The sequence below is a fragment of the Sylvia atricapilla genome, chromosome 5 (assembly GCF_009819655.1).
Source record: "Sylvia atricapilla isolate bSylAtr1 chromosome 5, bSylAtr1.pri, whole genome shotgun sequence".
Taxonomy (NCBI): Eukaryota; Metazoa; Chordata; class Aves; order Passeriformes; family Sylviidae; genus Sylvia; species Sylvia atricapilla.
In genome coordinates this window covers 72,374,029-72,391,577 of record NC_089144.1, presented here as the reverse complement: position 1 = coordinate 72,391,577, position 17,549 = coordinate 72,374,029, and the positions used below count along the sequence as shown (strand labels likewise).

At 47.2% G+C, this 17,549-nt stretch overlaps 1 protein-coding gene across 21 annotated transcripts in view; it reads right to left on the bottom strand.

Moving 5' to 3' along the window:
- RBFOX2 (RNA binding fox-1 homolog 2) overlaps positions 1-17,035 on the bottom strand; it is a 170,887-nt gene extending 153,852 nt beyond the window's left edge. For 4 of the 21 annotated variants that reach the window (XR_010743706.1, XM_066320210.1, XM_066320212.1 and 1 more), the window contains exon 1: positions 16,780-17,031. Coding sequence is in view for 18 of the 21 variants with exons in the window: in XM_066320210.1 (XP_066176307.1) it covers positions 16,780-16,971 (192 nt within the window). In the remaining 3 variants the exon portion in view is untranslated. Of the gene's footprint in view, positions 1-16,779 lie in introns of all 21 variants that reach the window. The other 17 variants (XM_066320199.1, XM_066320198.1, XM_066320201.1 and 14 more) reach the window with 12 other exon arrangements.
- Between the last annotated feature and the right edge of the window lie 514 nt (positions 17,036-17,549).

Genomic DNA, 17,549 nt, shown 5'->3' with positions numbered 1-17,549 from the left:
TCAAGCCTTCTGACCTTCAAATCTTACTGTACAAACACCTGCACACCAACCAGTAGCTCTTCCTTTGTAAAACAGAGGCGGGATGAGAGAGAGATGGTAGAAGAGCACGAATTCTGCGTCAGTCTAAATCCCTCATTCCTTTTAACAAACAGGAATTACTACAGCATTAGATTTAGTGGCAGTACTTAAAACCAAATCAGATTTGGTGAGAGGAAAATAAAGCTGTTGACTCCTGACATTTGGAACTTCAAGTATATTAGACCAGCTCCTCCATTTGTATTTAGTACGCCAGTGAAGAAAGCAGCAGTCTCTAATTAAACAGATACAGCATAATCTTCTCGGAGGGATCAAACGCAGCAGAAACCTTCCCCCTCCCGGTGCCAGGGCTCCCTGGGAAGCACAGCGGGGTGAGTCACCACAACCATCCATCCCCCAGCGGTGATCCAGAGCGCCTCTGGAAACAGCTGCTGCGAGATCCGCCCAAAGAGAGAAAGTGAGACAAGATCCCAACCTGGCCTGCTCCAAGAGGACTGCTTTATTCTTCTCACTTGATCTGGACCAGAAACGCCCTCCCTGCCTCCAGGGACTTGTCTCCCTATGGAAGGGAGTGACAGCCATCGTTTTAACTTCACTGACACCATCATGGACTCTATAAGCTGGAAGAAACTTCAATGATGCGCCTCTTAATGGACAAAGACAGCCTCCTGGAAGAGCTCCTGTGCAGCAAGGTCTCATTGCTTAGCACAAGGGAAAGGGAAAGCAGAACAAATTGGAGGGGACAGAGGGTTTCAATTTGGCAGTGCAGCTCTCTGTCAAACACTGCCAAAGCAGTTTTTGATATCCCAAGATTTAGAGCTCTCACCTACTTCTCCAACTCAAATCTTTCAAGGAATTCACTGATTTCCTACAAGCTTTGCACTCTAAAACAATCCCAGTTCTTTTCATGTTTGCACTTAACGCAAACGGTGCTGGCATTGCTTGGACACATGCTGTCCAAATTCAGAGAATAAAGCTGAAGGATGCAATTTCCCTTGAGCTTTACATTCATTGTAAGAAGAAATTTTTTTAAGTGATCATATTCACTCCAAGAAATTTTGAGCTATTTTATATCATGACATTCAACCTACAGGAAACAGCAAAGTAAGAACTGAAGAGGAATATTCACAGAAACAGCAGGAAAGGGACTAAATGAGTATCTTCAACACACAAAGTTTTCCAGCTCTGTTTCACTTCCTAGGCCAGCTGAGAGTCACTGAGCAGCACTGTGTTGTGCCCAGCTGAAAACGTAACACTCAACCCTGAGATTCCCCCTGACAATCAAAGGAAGGGTGGGAATCTCTCAATGAGCCTGCCCAGGAGGTGGAAATACAGCATATCTGGCCAAACCTCCTTACAGGGTATCTTCTGCCTTTCTCTCCTCTGCTGTTTGCTCACTGTGACATCCAAGCTATCAGTCACACAACTCATCAGCATGCAGTCGCCTGTACTCCCCTGCCCACAGCCTCCCCGTGCACTCCCCAGCACGCAGCAGGAATTGCCTTTCCTGTTAGCCCACACTGACAACAGGCACCATGGCAACCAGCAATGACTTTAATAAGCTGGGGCTGATCTCAGGGGCAGCACACGCATGTCAGCACATGAGCACGCTGCAGACACGCGCCAAGGGGACGGAGGACCCACCATCAAATACAAAGGCAGAGTTGAAAACACACTTGGATCTGAGAAACCGTGGGTGAGCAACCATTCACCCTCCTCCTCTGCAGGAGGAGAGGATGTCCACTCACTTCGAAAGCAGCGTGGATGTGAGAGAGGTTGACAGTGGCACGGTGGTACTAACTCTGCAAAGGACTCTCCTTGCAGACCTACCTACAGATACTACCAGGTGACAGAAGTGACACGCAGCTGCACTGTGGGTATGTCGTGCCACATCACCCCACACACTGCTGCTGTCAGCACTGCAGAGATGAGCACAGCTGCCACTGGACACCAGCTTGCCTCTTGAAAGGACAGCAGAGGCAACACATCCACCAGAGTCTGCTGGATTTAGAGACGAATTCTTTTCTTTGGCATCACTTATTTTCTATGAGATCATGAAAAAAAAATTCCAAGTCAAATGGAGTGCCAAGAGAAAGGATCGCTTCTTTCAGAACCTATTTACCCCCAGCTTAACCTCAAGGTATTTCACACCATGCACCCCAACACAGAGTCACTACACAGAGGCTGTGCCCACTGTAAATACCCCACAAACACAAGGATGGGTGGCCCAGAGCAAATCATCAGTCAGACCAACCTACACCAGGTGGTCTAAAGCTGTCTAACTCAGTAGTACTGATATAACATTTGCAAATCATAAATTTAATACTACTGGGGTTTTTTTCAAAAGCCTTTTGAAGGTTTAGCTTAATCGGCTGTCCATCATCCACTCACCAGCTGCTACAAAGGGACAATTTCTGCTATGCAAACTGCACCAGTATCTCTAAACTCCACATAAAAGACTTGGAGGAAACAGACAAGAGAAGCAAACATGACAGTGATGCCCAGAATTCCAAGCTGGCTGCAAAGCTAAGCATATAATATCATCCCAGTCTCACAAGCCATGCAGACTCATGGGAGAGAGCATTAAAAAAAAAAATAAATCTGTAGCACCTTTTCCATCATATCATGTATTTTGCACAAGCCTAAAGAAAACATGAAACATCTAACAACAGGATGCAGATCCATATATGCAATTCATTTGAATTTCGAACTCCGGAGCTACAGAAAGATGTAAAATGCTACAAACTACCTTCTGCTACCACAGAAAGCTGATGCAGAGTAAGGCAAGCGCAGTGTGCAATTCACCATGTGCCACAAACAGCCTCCAAGGACCACCCTTTAGACGGAGGGGGCAGCAATAAAGGAGGCCACCTAGTTCAAACAAAGGGAGGAAAGATGGCCTGCTGAACCCAGTGCTCTGAGATTTCTGCTCCTCTACAGGTGACCCGGGGACATGTCTCATTTCTCTGTGCATCACCTCACACCACCTCTCTTCCTAACACAGATACTATGCAATTAGGATTTAAGAAGGGCTCAAATCCAGGATAACTCAGGCTAGGCTAAAGAATACAGGGATATTTAACTGCTAAAAACAAAGGATTAAATCAATGAACAGGAACCAAGAGCTCTGTTTTGATTCCTGTAATACTATCTGCCTTGAATAAACTCTGTGGATACACTGGTCTTTGGCTAGCCCACACATGACAGAAAAACCCTCCTGCTACCTAGTGACTGAGCCACACGGGAAGCAGTGGACAAAAAAAGACTTCTGGGAACCTACAGTGTTCTTTTCATCTGCCACCTGAGCCGACTGTGAAGCCCTCCCCCAAGCAGTAACACTATTTCTCTGTACGTCCTCCCGTTCCAAGCAGCACATGAAAATGATGCTCCATCCTTGCCAGATTCATTGCTGCCCAGGGGTTTAAACACAGTAGCAATGAATTGACTGGTCTTGTTAATTTAATTCAGCTACATGGGAAATCTGTCAAGAGAAGCACAAGCCATGACAATACTGTCAGAGGACTTTGAACGTAGAACTGAAAATTTGGCTTTTGGTTATCACTGCTGACCACGTGAGGAAGGAGAAATTCTCCTACTGGATATTTTTACTGTTTAAGTTATTGCAGGTAAGAAGAAAGTTTCTACAGGCAACACTGCTTTTTCTACCCGGCCAATTAGCTTCACACACAACGTGCTCAATTAGCATTTGACTAGACACACTTCCAGCAACTCCAGTCCAGGGCTAATTTAACAGACATGACAGTATTCCTTGAGTCACCAGGGAAGGCAGGACCACCTGGCTCCACTGGGACAGGAGCTGGGAGATGACTGATAACCACATCCCACCCTTCCTTCCCACTGCAGTCTTGTTTTCACAGTGCACCTGTTCAAATGCAGCCTGTACAAAAGCAACGGTATTTTTTTTTTTCAAGCAACTTTATGAAGACAGTTGCCTTCATGAGGAGCACTATGCAGTAATTATCTGTATATAAGCACATTGTTCAGTGAGCAAAGTAACCATCCAACAGACCCTGCATCCCAGGAAAATCCATACAAGACACAAAAATTTACCTGCAAAGTAAAGTTGGGAAGCTCTCCCCTGCTTGATGTGATTGTATTCATTATCAAAAATCCTGCCCCGGAAGTCAGAGGCAGAGAAAGCCTTACAAGGGTAGGAATTCACCCATGGAGGAAGAACAATGCCATGTGTTTACTCCTGCCCGAGGGGTCCAGAGATTTAGGGATTATCTTCAAAATCCTATCCTACAAACAAAAGTAAAAATTGCCAGTCCCAGAAACAAACAGAACAGACAGATCTACAGACCTCCGAATTTTTAACTGCAGACTTCCAACATTTCAGGCATCAAGAAATCTGTGAGTATGAGAACGTACATCAAACTTGTATTTCTGACTAACCCTGAGGATCAGGTAAACTACACAAGCCAAACAAAAGCACTTGATATTACTGGGCCAGCAGGGCTGGTCAGTTTGTCCACAGTACTGCACCTTTTCCAGACTACATGCATCATCTCTTCATCAAGCACCAAATCCAAGAAAACCAACTTCACAGAACACCTTATGACAGATATGAGAGCTCAAGCACAGAGATTTTATGTTTATTTAAACACAAACCCTCATAAAAGACCTTGCTAACACCTTGTCAGCAACAGTGACTAGCTGACACCAGGCATCTTGGAAGACTTCAGTGCACAGGAGAATCAAGCACATCCCTCTCCTGCTAAATTTCCCAAGGCTGGTCAAGGACAGGCACTACTTCAGGCAGAAGACTGTCATCACATTCAAGTCACAGCCAGAGGACTTGTCATTCTGAGGTAACAGGACCATTCTCTCCAATTTGCCTGTAGATTCCACACATCTAGTGAAACCCAACAGAAACGAGAACACAGGATGATCCAGATGTACTGAATCCCTATCCACTCCCTAACTACATATTAAAACATGCAGATTGGCTAGTCTTCCTCTGCACACAGAGATGCCTCATAGTTTTGGATGCCAGAATGGATAAGAAAGGAGAACTGGGTCACCAAAGGTGAAAAATAGTGGCTGCTACAGAAAGGATGGAGCAAATGCTGTATCAAATGCCACGCTGCAAAGCAAGCAAACACCCCTATCAAAACTCCAATGGAGCTGCCAAACTCTGCCCCATGAAGCTACCAAGCCTGTGAGCTACTCCTACGGTAAATGTCTGCAGTAATCATGAGGTCCAAAAATGAAACAAATACCATGCTTGGGGGGGGGAAAAAGGCAAAAACTATCTTCCTGTTTTCACTAGAAAGGTCATGCCTATTTAAGGAAGCCTTCCCAAGAAACATAGACATGCTCCATCACATCCATCAACTAAGAGTCCAGAGTTAACTGCAATCACTCATCAAAGAATTCCTAGTCCTTAAAGGGGTAGTGGTTGAAGCAAACCCAACTCATTCTACTGTGGGCATGCAAAGTAGTCACAAATATCTGACACTGCCCAAGACGAAAGCATCAACCCACTGACCAGCAAAGAAGGAATTCTTACTTAACCCTTTAAGCAATGAATAACAGGAGGAAAACTTACACACGAGAAGTCTCATAGCACCTCCATCTATTCGAGTCAACACCTTCCCCATGGGAAACAACCATCCCCAGGAGAATTTATACATTGATCTGGCTGAGAGAGATACAATCAGATATGTTATCAGACCTACGGACAGAGTTTTCAAGACAGAACATGAAGCATGAAGAATTCTTAGTGGTGCTAATTTGTGATTTATCAACAGATAAAACTTATTTTTCTGAAACTGTAGCATTTGGCACTGACCATATTATATTGCTGTTGAAAGCCAGAAGACATCAGGCAAGAGGTGAAATGCAGCAAGCCTTTTCTGGAAGGATCTAATTAGGGGACAGAGACAAACACAAAAACCAGACCGGATTATGAGCATAATTTTAAATTTCCTAGCAAAGCCACACAGATGTGTGTATATATATATATATATATACACACACACACACACACACACACACATATATATATATATACAGACAAGTATCAGTTGGTCAGACAATACATACTCAAATACCAGTCTTAGCCTCATTCACCACATCCATCACAACAGCACTGATGGATCACAAGTGGGCACTGAGAGAAGGGACAGACAGATTGTGCGCTGGTTTTGGCTTTCATAGAGTTAATTTTCTTCACAGTAGCTGTTATGGGGCTGTGTTTTGGATTTGTGCTGGAAACAGTGTTGATAATTCAGGGATGTTTTAGTTACTACTGAGCAGTGCTTACACAGATTCAAGGCCTTTTCTGCTTCACCCCACCAGAGAGGGAGCTGAGCAGGCAGAAGAAGCTGTGAGGGGACACAGCCAGGACAGCTGACCCAAGAGATATTCCATACCACATGGCATCATGCTCCACCAATAAAGCTAAAAGAAGAAAGAGAAAGCGGGGACATTCAGAGTAAAGTTTGTCTTCCCAAATCACTATTACACATGATGAAGCCCCACTTTCCCTGAAGACAGCTGAATGCCTGCCCACGGGAAGTGGTCACTGAATTCCCTGTTTCCTTTTGCTTGCATGTGTGGCTTTTTCTTTACCTGTTACACTGCCTTTATCTCAACCCACAAGTTTTTTTACTTTTAGTCTTCTGATTCTCTCCCCCATCCCAGTGGGCAGGAGAGAGCAGCTGTGTGGGGCTTAGTTGCCAGCTAGGATTAAACCACAACAGACGGAAACACTACGTTGTGAAGTTTCACTGTGACCCTCTCTATCCGACAATCAAAATCCACAGTTGGTCCATTTCCTTTAACCATTTTCCATTCTCCTTCTCTCTTCTGAAGCATTCTCTGACCCGTGGTGGATATCTAACCCTTACACTGACAGCACTGTTTCCAAACGCCACGACCACCTCCTGCAGAGTCCATCCCACCATCACAAACAATGGCCTTGTCTCCTCTGTCTGTGCCTCTGAGATCTCAGCTTAGCTCTCACAACTTGAGGCATTTGAGGCATGTAGACCACCACTCTTAGGGAAATCTAACCAGCCCAGGAAGTCAGTTTTCACAGAAGTGCCTAAGTATAAAGGTCAGATAGGGAAAAACCTGCTAGATCCAGCTGGTGCTACTAGCAGATGCCAGGTCTCCACTGGATTCATGTGAGCTTTGGAGAGGACACCAGCTTCATCTTCTCCCCTCACTTCAAGGCAATGGCAATTCCCATAACACATGGAGAGGCATAAAGAAGGCATTGCCAGGTTGGTCTTTCTCTCCTCTTTCCAAAAAGCCATGGGATGGGGTGTTCATTCCTCCCCTACGGCTTTATACTACTTTTAACATTGTAGTCTAACAATCCTTGCAGTAAGATCAGGCATTCAGCCCAAAACTAGGCTTCTTGTCTGGGGCTCTCTGAAGACGACAGAACCTCAGTCATCTGAGCACAACTCTGCCCCCTCCCTTTACTCAGCTAAGGAGAACAGAGCTGAACATCCATGTAGAAGCAATAGAAAGAGGCAGTGATGAGATGCATGAAGCACTCATTATTCAGCAAACAAAAAGGATATACCAAGTCCATGACCAACTATGTGTTTTTCGCCCAAGACACCTGTATCCCAAACAGCAGGATTCCTCTGCAGCCCTAACGTGTCACAAAGTCTCCCCAGCAAACACGCCTCTGTCCTTGCTGAGCACACAAGCAGCCACACTGACACCCGTGTTCCGAGGAAAGTGGCTCCTCCACTGGGAGCCAGCACAGGGAATGGGTCATTGCTTCCTAACAGACCAAAAGGTGCTTTTTAACTCAAAAGGCAATGTAGCTACATTCTCTCCTAAAATAGCAACTGCAAAAGTCAAGGACTGCGGATTGAAAAATAGCAACTGCCCATGCAACTTCCAGTGTTTCCTCATGTGCAGGGATGTAACCATAAATCAGGATTATGTGCTACTTTTTCCTTATTCCTGCTTCATTCAAGCCTAAGAAGTGCTGTGTTCTGAGCAGTATAAACAGCTGCAGAACCAAAGGGTAGGTGGTTTTGTAGTTTAGGACAAGCAGCATCCGTTCTACCTTTAAAGTCAGTTAGATTTCAAACCTTATCTTCCAAGTAAAATTTCACTATGATGCTGACCAATCTCCCTAATTCAAGCTATTCTGCTGGGTTTTAAGATAAAAACAACATCACTGGACATTTGCTCGACATGACGCACTTAAGGATCAGTCTATGGAAGCAGTAGGAATCATATATATATAGTGGAAGTTGTAGAGAGCTGTAGATCAAGGATTAAAACATCACCAAAACCCAACCTCAATAAAAAAATCCCAGCTACAATTAAAATTACAAATAAAAATAAATTAGACTGTAAGTGTCAATCCTCTTTTGGCAAAACTGGTCTTATTACCAGGTATTTCAATCCTCCACTTCCACAGTAAGACACCTTTTCTACCTCTCAGGAAACTAAAAAAATAAAATTGTTAGTACCTGTGAAGCACCCACACTACAGCAGTGAGTAGCGTAGAAGAGACAATTAAAAATTAATAGGTCTGTATTCGGTGCAAGGTTTAGGTTATCTGCAGTATATTCAGTTTGGGGTCATACATGAGACGAAAGAGAAGAAATGAAATATTGGCCTGACCTTACACCCATTTTAACTGGTTACAAAACTCCCATTAAGTTTAACAGCACCTCAGTGAGCACTACCCATTTACTGCACTTGTGGAGATTAAGTCATCTCTAAAAACATAAAAGGTATGTCCAGATAAGTATGACCTCACACGATGCCTTCTTGTCACACTGGCCTGCTGAGCACTCACTGCCCATGAGCTCCAGCCCCTTCAGTGTGGATGCAGCACCAATTAAAGCCTCCCCAGTCAGCCTGCCCCACGGTTCCATCTGCTGCAGCAACATCACAGGCCTCCTTCCCTGAATGAACCTTTTGGATCTCCCCAGGCTGTGCGGCTGGTCCTACTCCTGGGAGCAGAAGCTGCACTACTCAGAGAGAGGTCTTTAACCCCAGGAACGCCCCCAGCTCACTCCAAAGCTGAGCTTCAAGAACTAGTGCCTATAGGCAAGGAGAAGCACCTACAAAACCTACTCCATCCTGGTCTAGCTTTGCTCCAAAGCTGCACAGGGCTTTTAACATGAAATAAGGGTAGGAAAGAGGCCTCTAAGGGACCTGCTTTCCAGGACAACGGAGTACAAAGGGTAATGAAGAAGCCATTCCTTATGCTTCCCCTTATTTCTTCTTCCCACAGAAGAGAAGCAAAGACACAGAACAGAATAAAATCCAAGAGTCACACAGAGATGGCTGAGAAGCAGGATCTCTCACGGGAGCTGCTGGTAAAGACACGTTTGGCTACTCCATCTGCAAGACCTTGTGACCCAGGAAGAAGGTGCCCAGCCCTGAAGCTGGGCAGAGCCTGGCCTTCCCCACCCCACCTTGCTGCCTGAGGTCAGTGAGCAGGCTGCAGGAAAGGTGACCTTCCACCCCGAGCTGGGCAGGAGAACAGCAACCACAAATTATAGCCCTAGGATCTCAGCTAGAGCCTCCCCTCAGCCCACACAGCACTAAATCAAGGCTTTTTAGTGATGCCTTGGTGGGATTTTCTTCCTGGGCATCACCCTCAGCAGTGACAATCACCCCAAATATCTGCAAAATCTCCAACAGAAATAGCAGTGGGAAAGCTGTGCAGAGAGCCTCAGTTAAAAGTGCACAGTGCTCCAGTCCCTTGAAGAAACCTGAGACGGATCCAGATCCCAAGGCCTCAAAGGCCTCTGGGGAGCTTATTTTGATATTTGTGACACACAGAAAAGCCACATAAGGTTGATTCTTTAGCCTCTCTAGTAAAAGAAATTTAGATAGGCACAGTCAGAGGGAAAAAGTGCTGACATGATGAGGGTTTTCTCCCCCTTAAATGGTGCCGCTTCTTCCTGATCTCTATGCTAATACCTGCATAATTGCTGAGGGAATTATGAGCAGATAAAACCCAGCAATGTCATGCAAGAAAAGCAACAAGTGCTTTTATTCCCTGCTCTCTGAAGCAAGCATCTGATCTTTCTGCACCACGAACTCTCCTAGACAAAGGCAAACATAAGCAACAGCCTCAGTAACACAAAGGCACTTCAAAAACATGCCAGCCTGATCCCACTGTCCTATCCAAGAAGATCTCATTACCTCTTTCTAATCAGTGTGAACCGCAAGTCCCCTCTGCCCACACTCCACAGGTTGGGAGCTGGCATAATGGTGTAGCTGACCGAACACCAGTGTCATACCAAGAGCTGACAGAACCTGCCAAAGCATCCCACTCCGCCCAAGCAGATGTTGGATCCAGCTCTAGCTCAGCTGATGCTGCTCACTAAATAAGGAGGCCTCTGTATAGAACCTTCCTTTCTTTGTGGCCTCTTAAACACCTTGTGTCACCGCTAAGGAGCTGGAGTCCAATTTCCTTGGGTCCGGCAAGAGAGCTGACAGAGGTGGTTTAGACAGATGCCGTATGAACGCGTGACAAGCCAAATGAGAGGGAGACTGGAATGGGTCACAAGCACCCTGGAAATCTTCCAGAAGCCAGGTTAGAAATCTAGCAAACTACGTGGCCCTTCTCAGCAAAGCATTCCTGCGGGAGAGGTCGCCAGGCACAGCTCAGGGGGCAGCTTGGCAGAGCCCTGACAGGGAACACGGCAGGGTCCAGCCAGTGGCATGGTCCAGGACTGTTGAGGACTGTTTCATTCAGTCCCTGCCATACCTGGACTCAGCTCCTACCAATATCTCTAATTCAACCTGGAAAAAATGAGATGCATGCGAGAAAGTGAAGCAGAGGGAGGGGGAAGCATGCTGAGGGAAATGTATACGCATCTTTCAAACTGAATTTACAGAAGATTGCTGGCAAAATTAAATTTACTGGAGAGCAAAGGGAGTTAAGGCCCAAAATGCAGTCAAGCAGTTCTAATCCCTAAACATCGGGATTATCTCATGACAGCTACACTTGGGTGTCCACTCAATACCACTGTAAAATGTAGATCAACAGAATGCTTCAATGAACTGGAACTCGTTACCTCTAATTGCCTCTCTCACTTCTCTTCTGGATGTTCCTCTGATCCCTCAGCCACCTCATTTCAACAGCAAACACACACACAGAAGGTCAAGTAATAGCAGAGACGGGCAAATTAAATAAGAGATTCCCAGACAACCAAAACATCTGTCCTTCTCTTTCACTTCGTAAAGAAACTAAGGTTTGCTGAGTAGCACAAGACAAATCAGTAGCACAGAGTGAACAAGTTTTACAACATCCTCAACTAATGTGATTCCTAGCATTTTCCAGAGGGGCAGAGGTTTCTGTGCAGTCAACCAACCACTGCTAACGACAGGCTTTGCTTTTCCAAGCTAACAGGGGTACGTCCTTCAGCAGCAGCTTCCAAGGGGCCACAGACCACACACACAGAATCCTGTTAAGATCCATCTCAACTTCAGTTTGGCTTCCCTACTTCCAATGCAAACACAGATTTATTTCGTTTGATTAGATTTTACTGCTGCTTCCTTTGCAGTGGCTGGAAGGGCAGTCCCAGTAAAGCACAAAGCCAGCACAGGGACACAGCTGCTGAGCCTTCAGTGACCAGCACATCTTTGAGATGACCTTGAGCACAGAAGTGCAAACCCCCAGTGTGGAAGGGCAAGGCAGGGGCCCTGCTTGCTGCATCACTGGGAGGAACAGTCGACAGAGGGTATTGCACAGGGAGCGGCTCCAAACTCAGCTAGGTGGGCAACCTTTCCAACATGCAAGGGAGAGAGCAGGCCTCCTGCAAACTACCACAGCACTCATGTTTCTGAACGGGAATTCTGAAAGGAAAAAGAAAAAGCTTATGTCTCTAGCTGGTACATGTATGCAGAAGGAAACCATCTCCAGCAGAGCCAGACCTCTGTTTGGCTTCCAACCTCAAACATGTGGCCGTCACCTTTGAACACAAACCTCTGGAATCTACAGAGAAATACTGAGAGAGCTGGGAGGAGTACTAAAGCATGCAGAATACTTCACTTGGGCCCACCATTTTCCTGAAAATGGCAAGAAAAGAGCCAACATTAAAGCACTCTCAACAACTCTAAAATCCTAACTTTCAGTCTGTTTGCCAAAGGTTTTCTTTGAACTGGAGATTTTCTAAGTGTTCCCAGACTGTGTCAAGTCTAACTCATAGCATTCAAATACTAAAAAAAAAAAAAAAACACCCAAAAAAAAAAAAAAAAAAAAACCAAAGGGCATAAGCAAACAGAGAAACAACAAACTTAGAGGTGATTCTTTACATCTCATGACATCAGCAATACTCTGTCAAAACAGCATCCCAGGAAACCTCATCCTGGATCCAAGAAAGGGGTCGAAAGACTGGAACTTTATTTCTTTTATTATAATGTCTTCTGTCCCCTGCATTCCTCTGCATCTCCTTACAAAGACAGCCATGCCATGAAAAATAAGGGAAAGGAAAAAGCTAACCTGATTACACAGCTTTTCCACAATTTACTGGAACTGCATGTTCTCTTCGGTAAGATATAAAAATACAGACTTCCAAAGGGTCCCTCACAGCACAAAAGCTGTTATTCACTGGCCCCTTCTCAATTACAATCCCACTCAGCCCTCTCACTTGTAAACCCAAACCTATCTAGAAATTATCAGCAGACTGATTTCTTGCCATCCTCAGGAGCACCACAAACAGGCCACAGGCTGAAGGAGGGTACTGGCTGCCATGAAACACCAGCTATGTACCCACTCTCCCCTTTCCATGGCACCCTGCAGTTCAAGGCTTCCAGTCACTGTGCCAGAACAAAGTTAGGCTGAGTAGAGAGTGTCGCATCTTCTGGCTCATAACAGGATGAGAAACCGCAGACTTTCTCGTGGAGCAAAGACTTATCCTTTATTACATCATCTTTTAGTCACAGGGGGAGTGATCTCAACACCACTAGTCATCTTTCATGAACCCTGTGCTGACATGGCTGAGCGACAGACAACACAGAGTCACCACTCACTGCTGCCACTGAAGGTTTATGTGCACTGGGCAAGGCACAGACCACAGCTGCATTAACTGTCTGTCCTGACCAGCTGGCCACGCTTACAGCTGCAAGAAGAGCAATTCTCCCAAATACTCAGGGATACTGAGCACACAAGTTATTCAAGGAAGAAGAACAAGGATCAGCTCTGTTCACATCTTGCGTCTAATTCCACCCGTGTATTGCCACCAGGTTTGAATATTATTTACTAACTAAACCCCATAAAAAAAGTTAAATCAAAATTCAGCCTGGGGGACTAAATGAGGAGTTGATTAACTCATTCAACCCCATGTAAAGCAAGGGGAAGATACTTTAGTAACTTTTTCGGCAGCGTAAACTGTCTGGTACACCTCTAGCACCTGGAAGGGGAAGACAAGAGCACCCTGGAATTACAGCCTTGTCTGCAGTTTGAAAGAGAAAGAGACACTTCCCAGTCAGCCAAAACATTTCTCATCTTTCATCACACAAGGAACACAGGAGGAGAGAGATTGTTGCAAGGGTACTTTCTATTTCTTCTGTGCAGCAGTCAGTATTTTCTGACAAGAAGCAAATACAGTGGCATCAACAACTGCATTTCAGTGCAGTTTCACAAGTGACTTAGGCTAATATAAGTTTTTTTTTCTTTTTGTCTTCTCCCTTGTGTTAGGCATTATTTTTACCCAGATCAGCAAGCTGATCCAAATGATTCAACCATCCAAGCCCGCAAACAGAGTGCAAGGTAGGTTTTTGCTAGTATCTGTACAGTTCAAAAGCAGCAGTACCTTTGGGGCCCTTTACTTCCAAGCTTACAGACCTAACCAAATACTTCCAGGTGACATTCCTGCCTTGGTGGCATTTGACTTTTGCCATTCACGGAACAGAGCGAGCTGGAAACCAGCAGCTCCTGGGAGCCCTTTTCCTCCACGCCACGATTAACTGAAATATGTCCCAGAAGCAGAGAGCAGCCATGATCCGATTTGTCCCAATCCCAACTCAAGCAGCTTTACACCACCCTCCTAACAAGATCAGCGCTGGCCAAACATCGTTTATCCAGCCTGATCAAAGATGGATTAGATAATGAAACCCTAACTGCATAAGCTGTCTGAGCATGCTGGCCTGAGACAGCACAAAACAAGAAGCCCGGTAAATTTAAGGGCTACTCAAAGCTTTTAGGCACCCTCAGCCCCAAGGCCTTAATAACTAGCTACTGTTTTATCTTCCTGTGGCCTAGTTTTGATATCTCATGCTAACAGACCCCCAAAAATCTATTCGTTTTACAGCTACATTAGTAATTTCTACAGCTGAATTGCCGATTTCAGTATTACAAGCTGTCTTTATGTCCTGAGCCATTGGTGGGTACAGGTTATGCAAAGAACAAGAGGTGGTGGGCACAGCATTCTGTGGTTCCTTGCTATCAGCCCAGAGACACAAGGTCACCAAGTTTACACAGCAACAGCCCGTGCCTCTGGAACAGGAAGTAGAAAATTGACAGGATCTCCAGGAAAAACAAGGTACAACAGTTGCTGGTCTTACTTCCAGCTTTCAGAAAGCCTCTAGTACATATGAGAGGGAGAAAAAAAAAAAATCCATCAAAGAATAGGCTCTTTATTCCTCCTGTAAGCATTACATACAGTTAGACAGAGAGGATTTACTAAAAAAAAAAAAAAGCCGTGATTCTAAAGTAAAGTACTTCAAAAGAAGGCACTATCTGAACAGAAATCCTCATGAAGGACAATCTTGTGTTTTGTCTTTAAAGTAAAAAGATAATGAATTTCCCAAACATTAAAGAATGCATTTTTCCTAACTCTGACATTATTGGTACATTTGGCTTCAAATTTGGCACTTCTTGCTTGCAAACATGTGAAGATTCTCCAAATATATAAACTACAAATATTAAAACTAAAAGAAGTGAAGGGAAACTTCTGGACATAGAATCATAGAATGGTTTGGGTTAGAAAGGACTTTAAAGATCACCTAGTTCCAAATGATGATACATATTTGTACATATATGCATACACACACATATATGATTATTTTCATCTTTTATTGTAAAAGGATATATTTTTTCCATATATACACATATGGAAAGATTAAAATTACACTAAAAATGTCAAATAAGTACAATATGGGTGTGCTAATCTGCAGAACAGCTACACTGACTACAGACACACTTAAAAATTGGGCTCTACTAGTTGCACCTCATCTAATTTCTCCACTATTTCCCACTATTTGGTACAGAAATAAACCCCAACTTTCTGCTAATTAATTCCACAATCAATCCCTAGTATCCTGACCACCAGCATTATGCTTCACACACACACACACACTGTTGCAGCCCCACAGCTGAACGCTGCAATCTTACTATTTTGCTTTATTCATTGAACAGACAAAACACTTCTCCTTGTAAATATAGGGAGGAGTCTTTTATCCGTACAGAAATTGTACTCATATGCAATTAAAAACAAACAAACAAACAAAAAAAAAAATCAGACTTCTGCTAAACCAGCCCAAGTCCCTTCCTGGGCAATTTTCAGTTGATTTCCCCAGGTTTATATCAACACCAACCAGTTAAACAGCTATATGCCGGGTAAACTGGTGCATCTTCTCTAACTACACAGGATCTCTGTCTCAGGATCTCTCCAACTCCGAAGAGCTGCAAGAATTTCACGCCACCATGCTTGTGTACTCATTCATAACTAGTAGCAAGACAAACCATATAAACACACCGTTGATGCTGAGCATCTTTCTCCTTGCAATTGTACACACTGCCTGAGTCACACTCGACATCTGTGTGGGGGAGAACACACTGCTTCAAGGGATGAAAGAGCAGGATTTTCGCTGGCCCTTGGGAGAGCACAAGCAGCAGCACATGAGTACGGGGTACGAAGATCCAGCAAGGGCTCAGACAGGCATCACACTGGGGAAAACACGGCGCTGTGGGGTGTTGAGACCACCACGAAAGGCTGATCATCAGACACAGCTACAAGCAAAACCTTCCTACGGCGAGCTGTTTAAAAAATAAATCGTTCTTGAGCGGGAAAACGGGGGGGACATCCTGGGAAATAAAAAGGGAAGAGCGTTGGCCAGCATTTGGCATCTTTATAAGAAGCACCGTGGAGAGAACAGGGTGCTCCCTTCGGAAAGCCAGGAGCGCTCACCAAACCCAGAAAAGGCGAGAGGAGAAACAAGTTCAGATGAATAAACCACGCTGCTTACCAAAGAGCTCTGAGACACTCATCACGAGAGACAGAAGCAGAAAAGGCCAGTGCGGCCACCATAATAAACCACCCAGACAAAGGGAGGCAGAAACACCTTGGCAGCGGCACCCCACAAACGCCAAGGCCAGCGCACCCCAAACAAGCTGCTTTGGGGACGGTCCCACCGCGCCGGCAGAAACGCGGCATTCCGAACCGATCCAGAAAACGCCGCACCACTCCGCTTCTCCCCCTCCCCAGGCGGCACCTGAGATTTGCCCTGGTGCTGTACCAGCGCCAAGCGAAGCGGGCAAACCCCGCGGCCCCGGAGCGCCGCCGGTGTCCCGGCCCCGCGGCCTCCCGGCGCTGCCCGAGGAGCGGCGGCGGCTCCCCGGGCTGGGCTGCGGCCCCGGAGCCGCCCGGCTCTGCCCGGCTGGAGCCCCCTCGCCGGGCTGCCCGGGGAAAAGGGCCGCACGCCCCAGTGAGACGCGCCGAGTGCCGCCAGCCGGAATCCATGCCCGGGGAAGGGGAGCCGGGCCCTGCCCGCTACCTGCATGCCGCCGCCGTCGGCCTCCGCCTCCGTCCGCAGCCGCTTGCTGTGGCCGCCCTCCGCGCCGTCCCCGGCAGGCATGGGCTGCTCCGGCTCCGGCTCCCGCTTCACGCCGCGGGCGGACCCCGCGCCGCCGCCGGCCAGGAGCTGCGGCTGTGGCTGCTGCTGCGGGGGCTGGCCGCCCTCCGCCATCCGCGCCGCCGGAGCCCCGGCCGCCGCCCGCCGCGATCGCCCCGCTCTGTCACCGCGGCGCCCGGCGCTGCCGGAGGAGCGAGAGCGGCGGCGGCAGGAGGGCGGCGAGCCCCGCACGGGACCGCAGCAGCCGCGGGCGCGCCGAGCTCCGACCCGCCGAAGCGCCTCGCTGCCGGGCCCGGCGGCGGCTGGGGAGGGGCCGGAGCCCCTCGGCAATCTCCGGAAACGCCGCCGGAGCGGCGCGACCCCCGTTCGGAAAGCTTCGGCGGCGCCGGGCGGGGCGGGGCGGGGCCGGCGCGGGGCTCCGGGCGCCTCACGGCGAGGCAGGAAATGGCCGCCCGGCCCGGCCGCCGCGGAGCGCAGCGCAGCGCTGGGGAGCGGGGCTGCGCCGAGCCCGCCGCCGCCGTGTGGGGGCCCGCCGCCGTGTGGGGGCCCCGCCGCCGTGTGGGGGCCGCCAGGGATGCGGCAGCCCCGGCGGAGCTGCGGCCGTCACGGTTGCCATAGGGGCGCCCGGCCCTCGGGCAGAGCCGCGGCCCCCGTCGCGGAGCGGCCCCGCTGGCTCAGGGCTGCCTTTCGGC